The sequence below is a fragment of the Lagenorhynchus albirostris genome, chromosome 11 (assembly GCF_949774975.1).
Source record: "Lagenorhynchus albirostris chromosome 11, mLagAlb1.1, whole genome shotgun sequence".
In the NCBI taxonomy this organism is placed as follows: Eukaryota; Metazoa; Chordata; class Mammalia; order Artiodactyla; family Delphinidae; genus Lagenorhynchus; species Lagenorhynchus albirostris.
Genome location: NC_083105.1, coordinates 57,856,186 through 57,879,655, shown reverse-complemented (window position 1 = coordinate 57,879,655; position 23,470 = coordinate 57,856,186). Strand labels below are relative to the sequence as shown.

The following is a 23,470-nucleotide window of genomic DNA, read 5'->3' as shown; positions in this document are numbered from 1 at the left end:
AGTCAAAACTATTTTCATAATAAAACTAAGATGTTATATGCCTTTTTAATTTTCAATATCTCCACAGCCTACGGTGGAGTTTTCCAGAGACTGTAGGACATGAGATTACATCACATTTCTGACATCTTTGTTAATGGGATGTGTGCTTGTGTATTCTTGTGTTACAAACTTTTTTTTCAGTTTTAATTTCTAATATGGTAAATTGATATAAATCACATAAACAAAAGCTCAGTAATTTTTCAGAATGTAAAGGGACATTGAAGCCAAATTGTTTGAGAATTGCTGATCTAGAGTCCTGGGTGGGGAGGAGAAAGCAATGCGCTCTAAAGAGCTCCCCTGTGACTTCCCTGGTGGCGCAGTGGTTAAGAATCCACCTGCCAATGCAGGGGACACGGGTTTGATACCGTGGGGTCCGGGAAGATCCCACATGCCGCAGAGCAGCTAAGCCCGTGTGCCACAACTACTGATCCTGTGCTCTAGAGCCTGCGTGCCACAACTACTGAGCCCGTGTGCCACAACTACTGAAGCCTGCGCTTTTAGAGCATGTGTTCCGCAACAAGAGAAGCCACTGCAATGAGAAGCCCGCGCACTGCAACGAAGAGTAGCCCCTGCTTGCTGCAACTAGAGAAAGCCTGAGAGCAGCAATAAAGACACAACACAGCCAAAAATAAATTAAAAAAAAAAAAAAAGAGCTCCCTGGAAGGGGCATGTGTAAGGTCTCTTCTCCAGTTATCATTGATCTTGCCTGACCCTCTGGGTATAACTGTCTGGGTCAAAGTCATGTGGGGGAGGGAGGCTAAAATAGGGCTCCTTATCTGTCCTCCCACAGTTAATACATATATTTGTCAGGCCTCAGACCTCTTCCTAGCTTCACCTTTCCCCTTGACCCTCACACTGAACAGTTAACTGACTGACTCTTCAGACCCAAGGAGGCGTGGTTCTTGGAAGCAGAGCTAGGATGTGGGAGGGCTATCTGAGGGGTGACAGAAAAAGAAGGGGCTCCTTTCCCCCACCATGCCTTCTCCCCTTTCTCATAAAGAAAGTTCAGAGAGATTAAAATAGCTGCCCCTTCCCCTGCATCCGGTAACCATGGCAACACAAGTCCAAAGGGACAGGGCACTCCCCTATCAGACACTACCACTCTGCAGTAGCAGCCTCTGCCGGTGTGCCCCTCTGTTTCTTTGGGCTTATGCAACCCCTGCATGGGCTCCCAGCTGGGCTTTGGTGGGGGGACCTAAGCCTCCTACTCCTTCACTTCCCCAGTCTCCCCTGCCTCCAGTCAGACTCGAAGAAGGTGTCATGTGCCAGAAAGACCAGCAGAGGGAGCAGACAGCCTTGAAGAGCAGAAAGAGAGAGTGCCGCGTAGAGGTGCAGAGGTGGCCCCAGTCTCCAGAACTCCGAGATGAAGGAAAGTAGTTCTCCAGGAACGGGAACAGTGCTTCAGTCTCAGGGCTCCTTAGCACCTTTGTGAACACAGGCCCTGCGCTGTACCCAGAGCCTCAGCCGCTGCTCCTCCCTTTTATGCTCCATGGACCCCTCACCTTCCGCCCAGGGCTCCCAACCCAACTTTATCCCAATCCTGTTTCCACCCCAAATCTGTCCCAACCCCTTCATGTTCTATCCAAAGGGTGAGGCCGGCAGAAAAACTACAGGATAGTTATGGAATGCTCAGTTAGCACCAACTAAAGTCGACGACCCTACTTCCAATATTATTTTTCTCGGGTGAGTTTTTCCGTCACCCCTCCGCCCCCCAATATATTTCTCAATTTGTTTTTTCTGGCTCTGATTCAGGGCCTCTTCGTAGGCAGCCGATCCAGGGATCCACGCCGGGATTTACTGCCCACTACCAGCAGCATGTTCAGCGCGGGGGGGGGTGTTAGGCAGTATAGGGTGCCTCAAGGGAGGGGGAGGATCCTGGGGGTCCTGGGGGTGCAATAAGCCCGGCACCCCCTCTCTTGCTTCCAGCTACCCCGCCTCATCCTCCGGAACGGCAAGAGGGAGGGAAATAGGAGGGAGGTGAGGGGCGAGCGGGAAGAGCGGCGGCGCGCCAGCGGCTAGAGAAAAAGTTTTTGCAAAAGGGAAAAAAAAGTTTGCGCTTCTCGCGGGTGGTCCCGGCTCGCGGCCCGGCGGGCTGGGCCGGCCGGAGGGCTGGGGGCCAGGTTGGGGGGTGGGGGTGGCCCTGAGGCTGCGCTGCTGTAGCCCTGTCCGCCCCCCCCTCCCCACCGCACACCCCCCAGCCCAGACTCCAGCCCTGGACCGCGCATCCCGAGCCCTGCGCCCAGACGGAGGTGAGAAGGGGGGCAGGAGGGGGACCACCTGGGAGCGGTGGGGGAAGGGACCTGAGGGGATGCTCTACTTGCAAGGGACACTGCCCAGCCAAGGCGGGAGACCTAGGGCATAGAGGCAAAATAAGAGTGGGAGAGCCTGGGATAAGATATTAGAAAGTTTGGAGAGTTTTTTCAAATGTATCTCCCTTTCTCTATTTTTTTTCTTCTGACAGTCTGTGTGTCTCTGTCTCAGGCAACCGTGGATCTCTTTGTTTGTCTCCGCCTCTCCCACATGTTAGGAACATCTCACTTTAATGAGGTTGGGATGAAGAGGTTGGAAGGACGGTTAGCTGGAGGTCTGCGTGGTAGAGAGGGGACTCCAGGTGTGATTGTGAGCGCAGGGCAGGAAGACATCAGTGTTTCTGAAAGGAGGGAACAGCTACGGAGAGTCTCTTAGATAGGGTGTGTGAGGTGACAAAACCACTGGGGGGCGGCTGGGCTTAAAGCTCTGACCTGTCTTGTGACAGATGTGCTTGCTGGTGCATGTATTTGGGGGAAAAAGAATTGTCTTCTGTAGTAGGAAGGGGGCTGGTGGAGTCAGTCTCTAGTTTAGGCCCTAGGAAGACTCCCCAAGGAATTTGGGCTCCTGGGTCCCAATGGCTGTGGGCAGGGTGCTAAGGAGGAGCTGAGGAGACCTTGTCTTGACCCTCTGACCTCAGGACCACCAGGGCAGCTGGGGCCAGCCACAGGGAGACCCCTACTGGGATGAGGCGGGACCACTGGCCACTGCCTGCCTGTGCATCACCGTTGGCCCCCCTCCCGAACGGGAGCTGGGGACCGAGGCCCCTCCTCTGGCTCAGACCACCCTGCCTGCCCTTGCTCCCCGCTCTGAAGCCTCTTTCAGGCCCCATGACCCCGAAACAATCCGTCCTGGGCAGCTAGCTTTGGGGACAGGATTAGGGAAAGGGGATCCTATAGACACTGGGGACTGAAGGTTTTAGGGCGCTGGAGAACTGCGGTCTTCGTAGGATAGGTCTTTACGGTCCAGTAGAGGGAGAAGGCAGCGCAGTTTCCCGGGGGGGGAGTTGTAAGGGCCGGAATAAGGGTGGGTTTTCCTTGGGGGGCGGGGTCCAGAGACACCCCCCCATTATCTCCCAGGCATCCCCTGCCAGGCAGCACAGACCCCGCCTTTGACGTCACTAGGGGGTTCCCTGGGGTCTGGAGGGGTTAACCCTTGGGAAGCTAGCTGGGATACCCGGGAACCTAAGGTGTCCTGGCCCCTCCCCCTCCCCGACACACCTTATTTTATTTACCCTAGTCACTTTCTCTCCCTGTAGTTTCTGGATTCTTCTTTTTCACCCCACCAAGGGGTCTCCCACTCTCCAACAGTGCCCCCCCCCCCCACGGGCGCCAATGCCAGCTCTCTGGATGCACTGAGGGGACGAGGGAAGAATGTGTCCCGCCTCTCAGTTCACCCTCCCTCCACTCCGCTGCAGCTCGCTCGACTGGGCTCCCGGGGCGGGCGGGGGAAGCGGAGCCGTCTGCAGCCAGAGCCTGCGGCGGCGACTTGGGTGGGCCGAGGAGGCACGGGGGCGGGGAAGGCGGGACCGGGAGAAGGGGGGCGGGGCCGACTCCTGGGAGTTGGGGAGCGGGGGTGCAAGGGGGGACTCTGGAAAATTGGGAGACACAGAGGATGATTCAGGGCTCCAGCAAGGGAACCCTGGAGCTCCCTGCCCCATCCTGCGCTCTCATCCACACCCCAGAAAAACTTAATTTTCTGAAGCTGGAAAAGTTGGCGAAATCTTCCTTTCACTAATGTGAAGGGGAGACGTGGGTGGGCTGTGGCACGCGTGGGTGAGGAGGGATGTCGCCCAATTTCCATCTCGGCCTCCCCTATGGCTGGGCACTGGGGCAGGAAGATGTCTGAGTAGGCATGTTTGGGGGAGTCTCTTTAGTTTTGGGGGGGTCGTTTGCTAGCCCCCGCCTCCTTCCCCTGGGTGAGTCATAGAGGAAAGAGGCGGGAGAAGTGTCCCCCCATCCAGCTGCCAGCCAGCTGTGCCCCCCCCGCAAAGTAGTGCCAAGGTCGAGTTGGGAGGTCTTGGTTGCAGGATCCGGATCTCTGCTGGTAAAGGAGGAGTTAGGAAGAGTACAGCCCAGGCTGCGGGGCTCGGGCTGGGTCATGGGGTCCGGGTTCCGCTCCCCATCTTTCCCCCGCCCTCACCCTAAATCCCAGCATCCTGGGATCACCCACCGCGCCGGCCGGCCCGCTCCCTGTCGCTCTCCACCCTACCCCGCCCCACCCCACCCTCAGTCCTGGGAGACCGGAAAACCCGGGGTGGAGTAAAAACTGGAGTTTGAGGAGAAAAGCGGACAGCGGCACCCTCTTCTCCCTCACTACTCCTCTCCAATGGATGACTTGTGTGTGTGTGTGTCTGTGTGTCTGTGTATTCTCCCAAAGTTTTCCCTCACAGCCCCTTTCCCGTTCCCGCAAAACAGACCAAAAGAGTTAGGCGGGCGCCCAGATTCAAACCACCCCTGAATAACACCAGCTTCCATCCTTTGTACCCAACAGACCCTGGAGGCTCTCCTCAGAAACTTTATCCCCTTCCACCCAGTTTTCTGCCTTAGAAAGGAAAGGACAGATCTTCTGGGCTCCCTCCTGGCCCCGTCAGCCTCTCTGGGCTGTGGCGAGGGCTCCCTCTGCTGGACACTGGAGAGGTTGTAGACGGGCTGTCCCTAGGCAGCGAGCAACAAATGAAGAAAGGGAGAGGGGCTCAGGCTGAGCAGCCAGCCCAGTGCCTGAGGTCAGTCACTCCTCCTCCTGAGTTCCCCCATCCCACCCCCTCAAAGCTGGCCCATGGTCAGAACAAGATGAAACAGAGGGCCCATGGTATAAAACACACACACACACACACACACACACACACAAACACACACCACCCAGGCAAAGCTCCCACCTGGTTCCCACAAAGATCCCCAAGACTGCCTCTACCTCTATGGGACTTCTCTCCTTACCGTCCCCTGGCTGAGTGAAGCTCACTTCAACTTGATTTCCCACAGCAGATGTCTTGGAGGTGCTCTGCCCAGGGTTCGGCACCTGACTTAGTTACCTGACCTTCCATATTTCTCTCCTGCCTTTATAACTTGCAGATCTCCCTTCCCCTCCTGCAGTGTCCCCACACTCTCCTCTGAGACACCATGTTCAACTCGATGACCCCACCGCCAGTCAGTAGCTATGGCGAGCCCTGCTGTCTCCGGCCCCTCCCCAGTCAGGGGGCCCCCAGCATGGGGACAGAAGGTCAGTGCGTACACCGATCCCCGGACCTTGATGACTGGCAGATCTCTCACCCAGTCCCAGGGATCCCTCGTCTATTGCCGGCCCCATGCCAGTTTCCCATATACAAAAAGATCTGAGGCCCCATGTCATTGGTGCTTGGAATATGGGATCGGGCCTTACCTGGGGTTTCGAGGTGAGACCTTATGTGTCCTCCATTCCCAACCCCCATTCCAGCTGTATCTCTTTTCTAGGACTGCCTGGTCTGCCCTTCTGCCACCAGGCCACCCTCATGTCCGGCCCCCACAGTTACGGGCCAGCCAGAGAGACCAGCAGCTGCACGGAGGGTGAGGCTTCGGGCAACATCTCTTTCCTTTCTGCCTCTTTGGGACTTGTCCTGAGGGAGAAAGTTGGAGGGCAGGGCATCTACTTTGGAAGAGGAAATGCTTGGAGATGGGATCAAGGAATCAGAGCATGATCAAGAGGTCACAGATGGGGTCAACAGGGCAGAGTCTGGTGTCATTTCTTCTGGCTGAGAGTCAGGACCCATGGGCTGCATGCATGGGGGACATGCTCCTTTACCGTATCTATCTCCCCTGTTTCCTGCCCCAGCCCCACTGTTTCCTCCTCCCCGGAGTGCAGTCAAATTGACCAAGAAGCGGGCTCTCTCCATCTCACCTCTGTCAGACGCCAGCCTGGACCTGCAGACAGTTATCCGCACCTCACCCAGCTCCCTCGTGGCCTTCATCAACTCACGCTGTGCATCTCCGGGGGGCTCCTATGGTCACCTCTCCATCGGCACCATGAGGTGCAGACAGCCTCGGGCTAAGAGGCCCCTAAAGGCCCTACCAAACCCCATTAAAAGCCTCAAGCCCTCCAAACCACCTGACCCTATTTGAATCCTTATCACTTCAAAGGCGTGGAAGCCCTGCTCAGTACTTCCCTGGGACTGCCTCAACCACTTCCCATACCGTCTTCCAGAAACCCTCCAAAGAGCTCAAGCACTCCCGAGGCTTTCTGAGATGATAGTCCTAAGTAACTGCCTCTCCTCCTCCTCCTCAGCCCATCTCTGGGATTCTCACCCCAGATGAATCACCAAAAAGGGACCTCGCCTTCCTTCGGGGTCCAGCCCTGTGGTCCCCATGAGCCCACCCAGGGTGGGATGATGCCACATCCTCAGTCCCGGGGACCCCTCTCAACTTGCCAGGTGAGAGTCCTCATATTGTCACCTGATTTCCCTCAGTTCCTGGTGGGCGGGTGGTAGACTTTTCAGAGGAAAGGTGAATGAAGAACAGAGGACGTAAAAGTTTTCAGTGCCAGAAAAATTAAGGGGTGTGGGTGCTGGGATTCGCTCCTTGGGGTTGAATCAGTCTCTTCCAAATGAGATCCCACCTTTCAACCAACCCACTCACCAGTGCAGTCTAAGGAGGAAGTCTCTTCCAAACCCAGGGGTTCCAGATGCTTGGGTGGGGGCACTCAGGGCAGGAAGACCCGGCTGGGCTCTCCCTTCTTCCTGCTCACTTCTCCCTTCACCATCCTCACCTCTGCCCTCGGGGAAGCTGAAGTCTGAGCTGGATGCGCTGCTTAGCAAGCGCCCAGAGGAGCCCTTGGAAGGTGATATGTGCAGCCCCAACTCCACGGGCACACAGGTAAGGGGGAGCGGGGAGCTTCACCTCTGCAACCTGAGCGAAACAAAAGCTGTCACCCAGGTGACACTAGGATTTTCTCTCCTACCCTAGGATCCCCTGCTGGGGATGCTGGATGGGCGGGAAGACCTGGAGAGAGAGGAGAAGCCTGAGCACGATTCTGTGTATGAGACTGACTGCCGCTGGGATGGCTGCAGTCAGGAATTCGACTCCCAGGAGCAGCTGGTGCATGTGAGCCGCAGGGGGTAACAGGAGTGCTGGCTGGAGCCTGTAGGACGTTCTGGGTGGGACATGGTGGAATCAGGCTAAGGGCAGGAGGTCAGAGGTTGGGTGCCCAGTGGGTAGGCAGAAATTCAGGAGGTGTAGCTTTGTTTTAGAAACTTGGAAGAACGGAGCTGTGGGCTATGATGTTCTTCCTGCCTCTTCTTCCCCCATGATGGGAAGCCATGGAGGGATATGGTGTGGTGGGGAGGTCCAGGGAAGGTCTGTTGTGGATCTCAGGGGCATAGGGAACCACAGAGAACCTCTGCATCTTCTCCCTCAGCACATCAACAGCGAGCACATCCACGGAGAGCGGAAGGAGTTTGTGTGCCACTGGGGGGGCTGCTCCAGGGAGCTGAGGCCCTTCAAAGCCCAGTACATGCTGGTGGTGCACATGCGCAGACACACAGGCGAGAAGCCACATAAGTGCACGGTGAGGCAACCCCTCCCCAAGCTCAGGGCTCCTTTCTAAATCGGGGCTCCCCACCAAGGCAGGGCCCAGTCTGACTTTTGCCTCCATAGGTCCCTTCCTCCATAAACAAATATTCAAAAATTGTATTTTATGACTAGGTTGGTATGAAGATGAACATATTGATATTATATATTAGAACACTTTCTTGGACCTAAAAGCTAATTTTTCCCCTTATTTTTAAAAGAAATTAAAACATTTTTGTGGGCCCCTAGAAGTACAGTGGGCCCTAGGCACCGGGTCTGGAACTCTGCCTAATGGGGAAGCCCTGCACTGAGGACACACACTCCCCAGATGACCCCTCCTAAGACAGTCTGGGCTCCCCATGCAGGAGACGTGCCCTGGTTTGACCAGGGGCTGCTCGCTGCCTCAGCTCTATGTCCCTGCAGGCCGAGTTCCTCCAGCTACTTCTGTTCCCCCAGCTCTTGCCTGCCCTTGTCCCTGAATTTTGGGAATTCTGAAGCCCCAGTGCTCTCCCATCCTGAGTTATATTCTCTGATGTATGTCCCTTTTGAGATTCAGGGTTCCACTAATCTCCATGTCCTTCTGTCTGAGAGCGATCCTTTGACCCCCCATGTCCCCTAGTTTGAGGGGTGCCGGAAGTCATACTCACGCCTGGAAAATCTGAAGACACATCTGCGGTCACACACGGGTGAGAAGCCATACATGTGTGAACACGAGGGTTGCAGTAAAGCCTTCAGCAATGCCAGTGACCGAGCCAAGCACCAGAATCGGACCCACTCCAATGAGGTGAATGCCCCACTCGAGAGACCCTCCCCACTTAAAGAAGCCACCTACTGGGGAGGTTCCCCCATAAGAAATCCCTTAGCCCAGCACCCACTCCACAGAGGTGAGTTCCCCCTACCCCCGACCCATATAATTCACCTGAAGAAGGTCTTTCTGAAACCAAGAATTTCCACTTACCACCCCTCCTCTAACCAGCCAAAGGGCTAAACTAAAGTAGACACATTCTAACTAGAAGAGACCCCCTGGTCCCTTCAACCCCTGAATTTATGAGGCCTCATAGACCTGGGTTCACGCCCTCATCTTTCCCAGCCCTGGGCTGTCAGTTTTCCTCATCTTCCCCTTGATTCTTTCATCCTTGACTCCAAGGGCCCTACTCTCCTATTTCCTTGGGTGCTATGCATTCTCCCTGACCCCCCTCGTCCTCACTTACCACCACTTTTTCCCATTTCTTCTGAATTCTCCCGCTTTGATCCTTTTGCCTGCTGTCTTCACTCTCCATTCAACAGAAGCCCTATGTGTGTAAGCTCCCTGGCTGCACCAAACGTTACACAGATCCCAGCTCACTCCGGAAACATGTCAAGACAGTGCACGGTCCTGACGCCCACGTGACCAAGCGGCACCGAGGAGATGGCCCCCTGCCCCGGGCACCGGCTCTTTCCACAGTGGAGCCCAAGAGGGAGCGGGACGGAGGCCCCATCAGGGAGGAGAGCAGACTGGCTGTGCCGGAGGGTGCCATGGTGAGGCAACCCCCTGCCTCTATACCCCCACCTGCCCTGCCGACATCTTTCTAGTCCCCTCCCAACTGTGCAAATCTCTCTTCTGTGGCTGGTCCCCCAGTCTCTTATCCAAGTGTTGCTCCTTGGGCTACCTCAATTCTAGGGATTTTAGTGTAATTAACTACTTCATGGGTTCAACAAACTCATATATAGGAATTAGTATTTTAGGCCTTGTGCCTGTATAATTTCATGTACTCCTCACAACAACTTCATGAGAAAGGAACTTACTCTCCCCATTTTCAGATAGGGAAACTCAGGCATAGAGAAATTGTTCAAGGTCATAGAGCCCAAATTTGAGTCAAGGTAGTCTAGGCTCTTCTCATCACCTTTGGCCCTCGTCTTTCACTTGCTCGGCCCTCTCCATACCCTTAAGCAGTCACTGGGACGCAGGCTTTAGCCACTTACCAAGTTCAGGGAACTGTGGGGAAGGGGGGTGGGTGCCACCCTTAGCCCTCATCTTCATCTTCCCCACAGAAGCCACAGCCAAGCCCTGGGGCCCAGTCGTCCTGCAGCAGTGACCACTCCCCAGCAGGCAGCGCAGCCAACACAGACAGTGGTGTGGAAATGACTGGAAATGCAGGGGGCAGCACTGAGGACCTGTCTAGCTTGGACGAGGGGCCTTGCATTGCTGGCACTGGTCTGTCTACTCTTCGCCGCCTTGAGAACCTTAGGCTGGACCAACTACACCAATTCCGACCAATAGGGCCCCGGGGCCTCAAACTGCCCAGCTTGACCCACACCGGTGAGAGATGGGTGTTGGGGGTGGTTGCTAGGCTGGGACCTGGACCTTCCCTGGGGTTGGAAGGAGGACTTCACCCTTCAGGGCTGCTATACAGCTCCTTTGTACAATTAGAAAAACGTCCTCCTTCCTCAAGACGCTTTCCTTCCATCTATCAGAAAATTGTTGTGACATACAAAGTCTACGATGCAAATGCTGTCCCCTATGATTGTGCAGTGTACAACCTGTAGGACTGTTCACAGCGACCCTGAATCCCTGGTGACCCAGAAGCAGAAAGGGCATGGGTGAAGGAGGAGACAAAACTGAGTGGTTAGAGTTAAGGAGCCTTCCTTGGGATTCCAGGACAAGGCTATCCCTTGGGGGAGGCAGGGTGAGACTCAGAGGGCTCCCTGGCCCCCCTGCCTTTTCTACCTATCACTTGCAGGCACTCCTGGGTCTCGCCGTCTGGGCCCCCCAGTATCTCTTGACCGCCGCAGCAGCAGCTCCAGCAGCATCAGCTCAGCCTATACTGTCAGCCGCCGCTCCTCCCTGGCTTCCCCTTTCCCCCCTGGTTCCCCACCAGAGAACGGGGCATCCTCTCTGCCTGGCCTCACGCCTGCCCAGCACTACCTGCTCCGGGCAAGATATGCTTCAGCCAGGGGAGGTGGTACCCCACCCACTGCAGCACCCAGCCTGGATCGGATGGGGGGTCTTCCTGCACCTCCCTGGAGAAGCCGAGCTGAGTATCCAGGATACAGCCCCAATGTAGGGGTCACCCGGAGGGCCAGTGACCCGGCCCGGGCTGCAGATCGCCCTGCGCCAGCCAGAGTCCAGCGGTTCAAGAGCTTGGGTTGTGTCCACACACCCCCCACAGTGGCAGGAGGAGGACGGAACTTTGATCCCCAACTCCCAACCTCTGTCTACACACCACAGCCCCCCAGCATCACTGAGAATGTCACCATGGATACCAGAGGGCTACGGGAGGAGCCAGAGGTTGGGACCTCCATGATGGGCAGTGGTCTGAACCCCTATATGGACTTCCCACCTGCTGATACTCTGGGATATGGGGGACCTGAGGGGGCAGCAGCTGAGCCTTATGGAGCTAGAGGTCCAGGCTCCCTGCCTCTTGGGCCTGGTCCGCCTACCAACTACGGCCCCAACCCCTGTCCCCAGCAGGTCTCCTATCCTGAACCCACCCCAGAAACATGGGGTGAGTTCCCTTCCCACTCTGGGCTGTACCCAGGCCCCAAGCCTCCAGCTGCAGCCTACGGCCAGTGTCCTCGTCTTGAACATTATGGACAAGTGCAGGTGAAGCCGGAACAGGGGTGTCCAGTGGGTTCTGACTCCACAGGACTGGCACCCTGCCTCAATGCCCACCCCAGTGAGGGGCCTCCACGCTCACAGCCTCTATTCTCCCACTTCCCCCAGCCTCCCCCTCCCCAGTATCCCCAGTCAGGCACCTATACCCAGCCACCTCCTGATTATCTTCCTTCAGAACCCAGGCCCAGCCTGGATTTTGAGTGCCCTACTCATTCTACAGGACAGCTCAAGGCGCAGCTTGTGTGTAATTATGTTCAGTCTCAACAGGAGCTGCTGTGGGAGGGAGGGGGCAGGGGAGACCCCCCAGTCCAGGACCCTCTCTACCAGAGTCCCAAGTTTCTGGGGGGTTCCCAGGTTAGCCTGAGCCCTGCCAAGGCACAAGTGGCCACATATGGACCTGGCTTTGTACCCAACTTGCCCAATCACAAGTCAGGCTCCTATCCTACCCTTTCACCATGCCATGAAAATTTTGCAGTAGGGGCAAACAAGGCTTCCCACAGGGCAGCAGCACCACCCCGACTTCTGCCCCCACTGCCCACTTGCTATGGGCCCCTCAAGGCAGGGGGCACCAACCCCAGCTGTGGCCATCCTGAGGTGGGCAGGCTGGGAGGGGGCCCAGCCTTGTACCCTCCTCCTGAGGGGCAGGTGTGTAACCCTCTGGACTCTCTTGATCTCGACAACACTCAGCTGGACTTTGTGGCTATTCTGGATGAGCCCCAGGGGCTGAGTCCTCCCCCCTCCCACGATCAGAGGGACAGCTCTGAACATACCCCACCTCCTTCTGGGACCCCCAACATGGCTGTGGGCAACATGAGTGTCTTACTGGGATCCCTGCCTGGGGAGACACAGTTCCTCAACTCTAGTGCTTAAGGAGTGGGGAAGCACAGATCCACATTTCCTAAGGGGTTTCCATCCCCACAAAGGAGTCAGGAGGAGGAGCCATAGCCCCCTGGAATACCCCAGGGATGGGAGGTATGGGCTGGGGCTGTACACAGTCTAACTATATTTGGGGAGGAATTTGATAATGACACTGTTTCCTGATAATAAAGGAACTGCATCAGAAAGAGCCCTGCTTTATATGTTATCTTGGGGGAGGGGTAATGACAGGGAACTAGAGAAGCAGGGTTTAATCCATCCACTTCCCTCTTTAGAGAAGCTTCCTCACCCTTTCCCAACCCCTCAGGTCCAACTCACAAAGATGGAGACAGTCATCTGGTAGACACAGGATTTAAAGGGATATCCTCAAAGCAGAACAACCCCCACCAAAGGCTATCCAACAGAAATCACCGGAGACACATTTTCTCTTCTACCTTGCCCCAGTCAGCGGAAGAGGCTGGTGTAGTCGGTGAGCATCAGCTGGACGAGCTGCCCAGGGTAGAGGGCATGGGCCGCTGGGTCAGATGTCTCCTGCTCCGGTCGAAATAGGGTTGGTCCAAACACAATTCCCAGGTTGTGGGAGGTCATGCGGTTCTTGTCTGAGTGTGCTATCACCCTGTGGGCAAAGGCCAAGAGACAGGGCCATAGGGCAGCAGCCTTGCCACTGCAAACAAATCTAACCCTTCAGAGGTTTGAGGAAGAGTTCACTTTGGGATCCCTCCATGCCGTGGCTGAAGAAAATCAAGGAGAGAGCCTCCAGGGGGACGGAGATGAAACCAATGGAGAAGCCTTCAGGATACAACTTGAAGATACAACCTAGGATACACCCACCTCTTCCCAACTTCAGAGACTGCCCCTAGAGTCCTCTCTGCTCACAATTTGGGAGGCTTTAATTCAAATGGCTATGCTCTCTCAGAGGTCACTGCCCAGGTCCAACTCCACCAAATAAGTCATCCCTACTGTCCCAGTGAAAGACAAAGAAGCAGAGGGAAGGGAGAGGGTGAGATTTTCCTTATTTCTCTCGCAGCATCCCTGGGCTTGTCTTGGTCCCCAGTTCCCCATTTGATGCTGACTGAGCAAAAAGGCTTTGACTCTGGTAATATGTGCTCTGCACAGCGGTTGCTTATTTCCTCCATCACCCACTAAACTTAGGTGTTTCCCTACCTTCACCCCATCTGAACACAGAGTCCCAGCTGCAGGCCCCATCCCACCCTCTCCCAACATGAACAAAGATGTTCAGTCTTCCTGACCTGCATAAATGCTCCAGGAGGTACTGTAGAGTGTCATGGTTGGGCTTCGGCATTGAGCTTATTAATTCTTGTATTTGAGAGAGGCGCTGTTCTGATTCAGAGAGTGCTAGAGAGAGAGTGATGGGAAGGGCATGGGAGTGAGGTTAGGGAAGGTGCTAGGGCAGGGTGGGTAAACTCACTACTCTTTCCCATGCTCGGTGAAGACATCATTAATCTATCACAGCTTTCTTTTTTGCTGAGCCCAACTGCAACCTTAGAATTCTTTTAAACTCAGCCCTCTAAACACTCAGCAAAACAACAACTGGAGTTGGCACATTAGTTGAAAGTTATTTTCCATCTCTGTCCTGAGGATGGGACAGAAGAGTATAAGGGAACCTCTACTCTATTCTTTATCACTCATGCTCCCCCCACTTCCCCTCCACCCCATATCAAGGGTATTGCCCAAGGCTCCCATCCTTTACCAAGGGCAGCACGAAAATGGGGCAGCAGCAGTGGGGGCACCAGAGGCTGGGGTAGCTCCCTGAGAAAAAGCTTCAGGGCTCCAGTGATCACATGAATGTCATCCCACTCAGCACTGTCCAAATCTAATCGGCCTTCTGGAAGGAGAAGGAGGTACAGAGGGGCTCAGAAATGGCCAGAGGGACCCAGAAACTGAGAGATCAGGAGTTTGGGAAAAGATTCAGTTAAGGCAGACCACAGGAATGCCTAAGGGGTCCACAGTGGGGCAAGACGGCAGAAATCAGGATGGGGACAACCCCCCAGAAGCAGGACATGGGGGAATCCACGGGGAGCAGGGATGATGTGGGTGACTTTTAAGGGTCTGAAGGGCCCTCCATGTAAGTACCTTGTCCTGGCTGTTCTGGGAACATGTATCTCCCATCGGAGGTGATTGCCCGCTCTGCAACATGTATAAGAAGAGATCAAGCACTAAGACATGTAGCTCAAGACAGAAGACGTCCCTTTTCTGCCAGCTCCCTCACTCAGAACCACCTGTGATTCTGATACATGAAGTTCTTAGTACCACACCTGCCCAGAGCCACCTCACCTCTGTCCACCAAGAAGCGAAGTTTCTGGACCACTGCCAAGTTCCCGCTCACCCGGTAAATGCCATCCACATTTAGACCTAGGAGATAAGGCAGGGAGCAGATAAGGATTCTTGCTCTAAAGTGTGTGCTGGTGAGGGATCTGAGGGTAGAGTGAAAAAAGGGCAGAAGGAAGACTAGGATGGGGGAGGTGGGGAGTTCTGGGCCTTGGCCTGTTAGAAGGGGAGATTCTGGGGTCTCTGGGAAAGTGACCTCTCTTATCCACAGCAGCAACGCAGAGCCGCACAAAGCTGGGCACAGTGTCCCCTTCCCGCTGACACAGTGATTCCAACTGGCAGCCGAACACCTGGTCTGGGGAGGCACAGAGTGAGGTGGGAAGCCAGTGACAGCGTCACCCATGAAAGCTCTTTCTAGCACGGGTCTTCACCCCAAAGTTGGGCTGGCTCTCCTGCCTGCCTGTTCCAGGTCTGGGCAAGGAAGTATACCCCCTCCCCCCAACAATCAGCTGCAGGGGGGAAAAGCAGTGGTCTCAGAAGTCTGCTGATCTAGTTCTGGGAAGCTCTACTCTGAGCCTCGCTGAAGTTTTCTCATCCATGAAATGGGCTGATGCCGAGATCCGGAATGTAAATAAAAGTGCTTGCAAAAACACTAAAGCAAAAAAAAAAAAAACAAAAACACTAAAGCAGGCACTAAGAAGGGCCCAGGCCATCTCACCTCGGAGCAGACCCCGCTCCTGCAGGGTTTGCAAGGGCGGTCTCTTTGCGATAAGCCGCTTTAGTTTGTTTCGTACCCGGTTCTGCTCAGCTCCTTCCGGACACCGACCTGCGGAACCAAGTGGAATCTGAGCATGAGAGCAGCCGCCACTGTGGCTCCGAGGAGCAGGGAAAAGCCCCCAGACCCCGCCCACCAGGCCTGCCCCTTAACTGGAGCTCCGACGGCTGCTGATCCGCAGCAGTGGCTTGGACACCGGCTCGGACTCCACTTCTTCGTCCTCCCCCGCGCTCAGTTCACCCAGCTCCGCAGGTCCCGAACCGGACAGACGCAGCTCCAGGGGGTTCTCTCGATCCTATATCAGCACAGCAAGATGGGCCGAATCAGAGGTTGGAAGAGAGCTAGGAGAGAAATCTGCACCCCCCTTGCCAGCTGCTGGGGTCCCACACATCCCAGGCCCACCCCAGGGCTCTACCTGCCACCTTGTCCCTCACCACCCCACATCCTACGGTTCCTTCTCCACTCCTTCTGCCCGCCCAAGCCTCTCCCGGGTCACTGTCCTGCCACCTCCCACCCATCTCACCAGGCGCTCGATGACCGCCCGCAGTGCACAGTGCCAAGCGCGTAGCTCGGCCTCGTGGTCTGACTGCAGCAGGAACTCGTGGCCAGGGACCGTGCGGATCTGAGGGGCCCGCGGGGAAAGGGCTTGAGTCAGCGGGAAGGAGCATAAAGAGCAGGGAGGCCCAGCGGGAGACCCGTGAGGGAAACTGGGGGCGCACCCTCGGGCCGGGCGGGGCTTCGGGGATGAGCGGGAGAGCGCTCACGTGTAGGACGTTGCGGCGGCTGGACAGCTGGCGGCCATGGGCCAGGGCGGCCCCGCGCAGGTCGACGCTGCTTTCGGGTCGGCTACCCGCCGGTCCCTGGCGATCCGGGGAGAAACTGAAGCCACGGCGCTGTTCCCCTCACGGCCTCCCTCTCACCCGGTGGACTGCGAGGACACGGGAGGCTGCGCTCCTTCCTCTCGACGTGCCCTCCCCCTCCCCCCCCCCACCCCGGTAGGCCTGAGGCCTGTAGAAGTTGTGCCGGAACCCCTCGTGCCCCCCGCTGCTCCCCTCCCTCACACTCACCCAGACGGTGCAGGGGGCGGTCGGCGGTGGCTCTCGGTAGAACACCAGGCTGTTACCCGCTAGTACTACCCAAGATGGGCCCCAGTTCTTCCTGCAGGGGCGGCGGGGGCAGTGATAATAGTGCAGAGGTCATTTACATTCGCGTCCGCGAGAGCCCAACACTTGGCGCTACCCGCGGAATCCGACAGTCCCCGCCCCTGCTGTGTTCCCAGTTCTCACCGGAGCTTGCGGCCGCCCTGGGCGATCTTCGTCATGTTGAGCATGCCCGACCTTTCCACCTCCTGGCAAGAGGAAGGAAAGGTATCAATAAGCCACCCAGAGCCCCCCACAGTCACCATGGCTTTCCCCAGGGGATCTCCCAGGAGTGAGGTCCTTTAAAGTTGAGCGGGCGGTGCTCGGTAAGAGAGGATACCCAGAGAACGCTCAGAAAGAGGAAGACCTTTCTGAAGGGGCAAGAACTGGGGGCTGGGCAGGGAGGATCTTCACGTTCACAAGGAAACGGGAGACTTACATGGGGGTCGTCCAGGACCTGCGGCAGTGGCCGAGGGGACTGCAGAGCCGAAGGCTGGTCTGAGGGGTCGAGCTGGGAGGCGAGTCTGCAGAGGGAGGGTGAACCCTGGGGGAGGGGATTGGAGAAACAGGTGGAGGAAACTTTAACTTCGGAGTTCCTGGCTGTAGGGGGAAGAGGGGTGCGGATGTGGGGGTGTGAGTCAGGGGGTGTGGTGGGGTGCTGAAGAAGAATGTCTTGCATAAAAGAGAAAGTCTAAAACGATGGCTTTTCCTGCATGTGATGGGGGGGCGGGAATCTCACCTGGGAGTCGAAAAGTCCTGGCGTCCCTGTGCCAGATTCTGAGTCCTTTGCCTGAGGTTGCAAGACACCGTTGTCCTTATTCGTGGTCTGTGGCCCCTCCATGGAGCCAGGGTTCTGGGGAGAGGGAAAGGCAAAACTCCATCCAGATGCCACCTCAATCGGCTCTCAACACCCTTCTTAACAATTTTTTGATTTGTCTGATCTTCTGAGAGTCCCAGTGAGAAAACATACTACTTTGGGGATCAGTAGGGGAAAGAAGGAGATTGAAGGGACAAGGGACAAGCAGGAGGGAAGGTCTCACCATCTCTCGGGTGCGAGTGTGGCGTGGAGGCTTCCAGGATTTGCAGCCAGTCAGCGAATTTATGTAGAAGCAGCGTCCAAAGTTGGGGTCCAAGTGCTGCTCCCAGGCGTCCAGCCTCTGCAGCGGGGGACATGCAGGGCTTGTGGGTGGGGACCGGGGACAGCGGCGAAGGTCCACCAGGTTGCAGTACACAGGGGGCTCTGACATGAAGGTCTGGGGTCTTGCCTGCAAGGAAAGGGGGAAGAAAGAGGTAGTTATTCTACCTGAGCCCCTCCCCGATCTTCTCTCTCCTAACCATCTCCTCCTCTCTCCCCCACCATTTTCTCACCACCACCTCCTGGCTGGGGTGACCCAGGTACTGAGGAAGAAACCCTAGTCTCCTGCAGCTGTTTTTTTTCTGTTTTTTTTTTTTTTGACTCCCTCCCTCACAGTCTTTGCTTTTCTCCTCACTTCCTGTTGCCAACTTCCCTCCTCCCCCACCCCACCCCCACCAGAGGACCTCAGGAAAGGGGAACAGGCTTTCCGTGTGTATGGAGGGAGGGGTCAAGAGGAGCGTCCCACCCTCACATCCTCCAGAGTAAAAGGAGACAGAGAGGGGTCAGAGGCCCCTGCTAGCGGAGTGTGAGAGAGGAGGGGCCATTTTTCACCCACTAGTAAGTAAGAGAGAGGGGAGGGGCTGAATCTTCAGGAAGATCAAGGGAGTTCCATCTCTAGAGGAAACTTGCTGGTGACCTGAGCTAGCAAGACAGGACACAGCAAAAAACCCTGCCCTGGGCCAGGAGTCAAGAGGCTGAGAGACAAAAGCAAAGCTAAGCTGGCCTTTCAGTCCCTCTATCATTTTGCAGGTTCCACGTACCCTCAGGATCTTTGCTACTTGCTGTCCCTCAGCTAGAATTCCTTCTCATCTCCTCATTTGTTTCAGGGCTGTCTCTCCTCATGCAGATTCAACTAAATGTCATTTCCTCAGAGATGCATTCCTAGACCACTACATTCATCCTCCACCACATTTAGCTTCTTGGTAGTGCTTTTTAGTACCAAGGGCTATCTTATTTATGTGTTCATTATCCCCATGGGAATCCCTTGACGGCAGAGAGTCTGTCTGTCCTGTTTGCTAATGTGCCTAGAACTAAGCCCAGCAGTAAATGTCTGTTGACTGACTGCTCAGAAGAAGCACTATGACTCACCATGTTCGCATCGGCGTCTGTCAGCAAGTCTTCCTGGGAAAGGGATCTTCTACTTGGTCCTTCCTGGAAGGGCTTCAGGAGGCTTGGCCTCAAGTTGCTAACACTGATACTTCTACACATTTTAGGGGGAAGAGGAGGAGGCTGCTCAGATGTAGCCTGGGCTCTGCCTGGGGTTTCCTGACACAGGTGCATCTCCTCCAGGGAGCCAGGAAGTAACTTTGGCCCTGGAAACAGAAAAATGGGAAGAGTTGGGGGCAGGGTCCCCCCATGGGTCTTGGCTGGGTCCCTGATCTTGGGGGCTCACAGGGAAGACAAGAGCAGGTAGAAAATTACACGAGATGTAGAAGGCTTGAGACTAGGAAGGAGAGGCGATAGGGACACCATGGTGGGGATGAGGGGTAGGAGTAGAGGATTAGCAAAAGCTTCGGGGAAGGGGATCTTTCCAATAATTCCCAGAAGCCAGGGAGGTAGGAAGGTGACGGGGGAGGACTTACTCACCAGGAGTCCAGAGGGATTGGCTGGGGGTGATGGTTGTTGGGCTCTGGGAAGGGCTGAATTCCTCTGTCATGGAGGCAGCTGGGATGAAGATGGGGCGAGAGGTGGAGGGTGTTCCCAGGCGCCTTACCAACCACCAGTCTGAGTTGGTCTTTTGAAGCAGTAGGAACCTGTCCCCTTCAGCCAGAGACACCTGCCGGCCATCTGCCCCAGTGTAAGTGAAGGCGTACAGGGCACAGAGCTGGGATCCCTGAGAAGGGCTCCGGGTCCCCAGCCCTAGGTTTCCCCGGGTACTTGGCCACCACCCGCTCGATAGCATTGTCATCGGTACTGTCACCTATGGGAAAAAGGGGTGAGGGAGGTCCAGAAAAGGATAGGAGTGGCTACTTGCAGGCAGAGAGACATGGTTCTAAGAGCAGTGTGGGGTAGAGGGGAAGAATAGAAAGCCTGGGGTAAGAGGAGAGGGTAAGGCAGAGGACCTGAGTGGGGGTCAGTAAGAGGTTTTGGGGGCTGAGAAGTCCTGGCTGATGTGACTAATGAGGAAGTATGCAAGTAAGGTGAGAGAGGATGTGGTCAGCAGGGCTTCGAGACCAGCAAGGCAGGAAATCAGAGGAGGGGGTCTAGCTGGGTGATTTTCCTCCAAGTACCTTCTGGGGCCAATCAGAAGATCCAGGGACAAGAGGAGCTGGTCCTGGGTGGTGGTGGGACCCTTGAGCTGGACACAAGAAGATGAGGAGAAAGAATCAGGTCTGAGACAGAACACAGGCAAAGAGACAGGAGTTAATGAATGACAAAGATACAAAAATGTGTGACTCTTTATTAAATTTACACAAGCACCAACGTTTCTATTGCCAATCACCTCAGACCTAAAACTGCGTACTTCCTGTGCAGATTCAGAAAAACACAAAGACAGAGAAACAGAGTGCCAGAGAAATACTAAGACCAAGTTGGAGAGAAAGAGAAAGTGGCTGGGAGAAACACAGAGGGGTTCAGAGTTTGAGGAAGAGGTGAAAATACCATCCTCTCAATTTAGGATGTGTTTTGGGGAGCTGAGCAGCCTTGATATGATCCTCTGTACATAAGCCTCTTGGGTGGGACCATACTTTAGTGTGTGGGTTCATTCATTCATGCTCTTAGCAAGGATTGGCTGAGCACCTCCTGCGTAAAAAGAACAGTGTCAGCTACTGGAGATAAGAGAAGGGAAGGAGATAGACATAGCCCTTGCCTTCTTGAAGCTTAAAGACAGATCTTAACTGATGACATAATAAATTTATTAATTACAATTGAATCAGGGACTATGGACAAGTAGTACAGGATGCTTTGACAGCTTATGGGGGTGAATGGGGGACTAATGTTAGCTTCTCCCTGGTGGAAGGTGGGAACTGACCTCCGCTGTCGGTTGCCAGAGCTTTAAACCCCACGCCTGTGCTTCCTCCTTACCTGACCACGCCTCTTTTCCCCTTCTCTCAGTCTCTCCACTGCGAGATGTGAGGATTTCTGTCTGGCTTTGGAGATGTTGGGTAGGGAGTGCCCCACCCCCTTGGTGACATCAGAGAGCCAGCTCTCCTCCCGACACATGATTTGAGGCCTTGAGGCCCAGGCTGCCAGTATTGGGATTCTGTCTCAGTGATGTCTTCCTTAGTTTGCTCTGTTTTCAACTTGTGGAGAACCTTACCTCTCAACTCTCCCTTTCCACTTCCAAAATAGTGACGAACTTTATTCATTTATCCATTCATCTGGTGGTTGTTAAGTGCTCAAATCTCATCCTCTTCTGCCTTCTCTGCCATCTCTCCTGCACTTTATCCTTTTCCTCTTTATTGGCTCCTTACCGTTAGCTTTTAAACATATCCAAGTCTCTCCCATCTTTAGACGAACTTCCTTTTACTGTACTCTCCACCCTATCTCTGTCTTCCTTCTTACAGTCAAACTTCTTGAGAAAGTTGCCTAAATGGGGGTCTCCATTTCCTTTCCCCTCACTCCCTCACCTTTGCAAGCTCACTCCTCATAGGGTCACCCCTAACTTTGCAGGGACACTCTGCAGTCCTTATGTTGCTTGACATCTCAGCAACAGCCAACACAGTTGACCTTTTCAGCAGTTCCTTCTGTGTTGCATAAGGAAGGACTTTGCTTGCTTCTTAAACTCCAGAGGTCTGTCTGAGATCCTGTACCCTTTGCATTCTATACACCATAGGTGATCTTATTCTCTCCCCAGCTCAAATGACCTCCATACGTTGCTGGCACCATATCTCTGGTCCAGCTCTTTCTCTGGAGCTCCAGTCTAATCCATTGTCCACTGAAAAACTCCACTTGGGTTTTTCATAGGTACTACAAACATAGTATGTTCTGAACTGAACTTGTCAGCTTCCCCCCCAAATCTGTTTCTCTTCTAGTACAACTATTAAGTTAAATATACTTATTTATTTTTGGCTGTGTTGGGTCTTTGTTGCAGTGCACAGGCTTCTCATTGCAGTGGCTTCTCTTTGTTGTGGAGCATGGGCTCTAGGCACGTGGGCTTCAGTAGTTGTGGCTTGCGGGCTCTAGAGCGCAGGCTCAGTAGTTGTGGCGCATGGGCTTAGTTGCTCTGCGGCATGTGGGATCTTCCCGGACCAGGGCTGGGACCCGTGTCCCCTGCATTGGCAGGTAGATTCTTAACCACTGTGCCCCCAGGGAAGCCCCCATTTATTTATTTTCTTTTTTGGCTGCACCATGCTGCTTGACGGATCTCAGTTCCCCAACCAGGGACTGAACCCGGGCCATGGCAGTGAAAGCCCGGAATCCTAAAATCTAGGCCACCAGGGAACTCCCAAGTTAAATTTAAATTTATAAATATTTATTGAATGCTTACTGCCACACGTGCCAGGGCAAGGACCATGTGCTAGGCATTGTCAATTAAGAGGCCCTCTCTTGGGGAATTCCCTGGCGGTCCAGTGGTTAGGACTCAGCTCTTCCACTGCAGGGGGCATGGGTTCCGTCCCTGGTTTGGGAGCTAAGATTTCTCATTTTTTGGCGTGGCCAAAAAAAAAAAAAACAGATGCCCTCTCATAACAATTAAAATACAGTGTGATAAACACTATGATAGGGGAAATACTATCATCTGTTGGAGTACATAGAGGATGTACCCAATTGCCCATGCCAGAAACCTGGCAGCCAACCTTAATTTCTCTTGTTTCCTCACCACTCACATTTAATTGATTACTGAATCTTTCCAACCTGCCTACTTCCTTTAATCCCTACAACTACTGCCCTTTTCAGCCCAGATAATATGACCTTTGAACTAGTCTCCTTGCATATAGTTCTACTCCTCTCCAGTCCTTCTTGGCACAGCAGCCAGAGTGATGCTTCTAAAACATAAAAATGGCCTGCCACTCCCCTGACTTAACCATTCAAAGGCTTCCCATTTTCCTCAGAGTAAAGTCCAAATTTTACAGTGTGGTTTACAGAGGCTTTCTCCTTTTAGCCCAGTGTTTTCACACTCCCCACCACAAACTCCATACTCCAGCCACACACTACTTCCTCACATTCCTAAACAGCATTGAGGTCTCTGGTCCTTTGCATAAGTTGTTTCCTCTGCCTGAAACACTTCCTTTCCCCACTCCTACCAACCTCCACCAGGCTAACTCTTTCTCATCAGCTAGGTCTCAGTTGAAAGGCCATTTGCACAAGAAGGCCTCTCTTAACCCCTTAGAGTCGGGTAGGGGTCCTAACTAGGAGACCCTACAGCAGATTTCACATTCCCACATTATAACTTTCATGACACGTTAAAGGTTATTTGACTTTCTGACTTCCCAGGAGGTCTGTGAGCTCCGCTAAGGCAGAAGCCTATATCTATTTTGTGAATAATCGTATCTTCAATGCATTGTATAGCACAAAGTAACCTCTCTGTACCTCAGCTCATAAGTACAATTAGGTATTAATTAATCTTAAAGGTATACAAAGATGATTAAGAAGGGTCCCTTTCTCAATTACTGATACGTGCTTCCTTGAATAACGTATACTTATTGACAAACTCTTAGCCTTCTTACTCCGCCTCAACTTATCTTTTTCCTTTACATGCTCCCTTCCCTTTAAATGAGATTGCCTGGCTGCATATGCGCTTTAGAATGGTATTAAATCAATATTTAATAGTCACATTCTTCTTTGTTAATAGGATATGTACCCTAATTTTTATTGTGTCACTAACGTAAGTTTATCATA

General features: G+C 54.2%; 2 protein-coding genes across 6 annotated transcripts; one reads left to right on the top strand and one right to left on the bottom strand.

The window, feature by feature from the left end:
* Positions 1-5,465: 5,465 nt before the first annotated feature.
* Positions 5,466-12,501, top strand: GLI1 (GLI family zinc finger 1). Its single transcript, XM_060164755.1, has 11 exons — positions 5,466-5,565; positions 5,796-5,888; positions 6,154-6,349; positions 6,604-6,748; positions 7,101-7,190; positions 7,281-7,418; positions 7,732-7,881; positions 8,503-8,667; positions 9,171-9,401; positions 9,915-10,182; positions 10,604-12,501. The coding sequence occupies exons 1-11, from the start codon at positions 5,466-5,468 to the stop codon at positions 12,346-12,348; spliced, it is 3,321 nt and encodes a 1,106-aa protein (XP_060020738.1). The 3' UTR covers positions 12,349-12,501.
* Positions 12,502-12,646: 145 nt separating this feature from the next.
* Positions 12,647-19,791, bottom strand: ARHGAP9 (Rho GTPase activating protein 9). Of its 5 annotated transcripts, none has more exons than XM_060164746.1 (17): positions 19,280-19,791; positions 18,782-19,005; positions 17,598-17,822; positions 17,297-17,410; positions 16,997-17,101; positions 16,705-16,766; positions 16,486-16,576; positions 16,138-16,278; positions 15,942-16,040; positions 15,572-15,713; positions 15,362-15,469; positions 14,900-14,998; positions 14,650-14,727; positions 14,449-14,502; positions 14,066-14,200; positions 13,605-13,710; positions 12,647-12,970 (listed from the first exon to the last, which is right to left on the bottom strand). In XM_060164746.1, the coding sequence occupies exons 1-17, from the start codon at positions 19,599-19,601 to the stop codon at positions 12,799-12,801; spliced, it is 2,277 nt and encodes a 758-aa protein (XP_060020729.1). In that variant the 5' UTR covers positions 19,602-19,791; the 3' UTR covers positions 12,647-12,798. The 5 variants fall into 5 exon arrangements, with proteins under 5 accessions (XP_060020729.1, XP_060020730.1, XP_060020731.1 ...); XM_060164747.1 differs by having other exon boundaries at positions 16,183-16,278; XM_060164748.1 differs by lacking the exon at positions 14,900-14,998.
* Positions 19,792-23,470: the final 3,679 nt, after the last annotated feature.

Coding starts and splice junctions, on each gene's coding strand:
- ARHGAP9 (XM_060164746.1), bottom strand. CDS start 19,601: ATGACAATGCTATCGAGCGGGTGGTGGCCAAGTACCCGGGGAAACCTA. Junction 16,279..16,485: donor CCGCCCCCTGCACCGTCTGG/GTGAGTGTGAGG, acceptor CCGGATCGCCAG/GGACCGGCGGGTAGCCGACC. Junction 14,999..15,361: donor GGAGCGGGGTCTGCTCCGAG/GTGAGATGGCCT, acceptor GTGCCTCCCCAG/ACCAGGTGTTCGGCTGCCAG.
- GLI1 (XM_060164755.1), top strand. CDS start 5,466: ATGTTCAACTCGATGACCCCACCGCCAGTCAGTAGCTATGGCGAGCCC. Junction 7,419..7,731: donor CCCAGGAGCAGCTGGTGCAT/GTGAGCCGCAGG, acceptor CTTCTCCCTCAG/CACATCAACAGCGAGCACAT. Junction 9,402..9,914: donor CTGTGCCGGAGGGTGCCATG/GTGAGGCAACCC, acceptor TCTTCCCCACAG/AAGCCACAGCCAAGCCCTGG.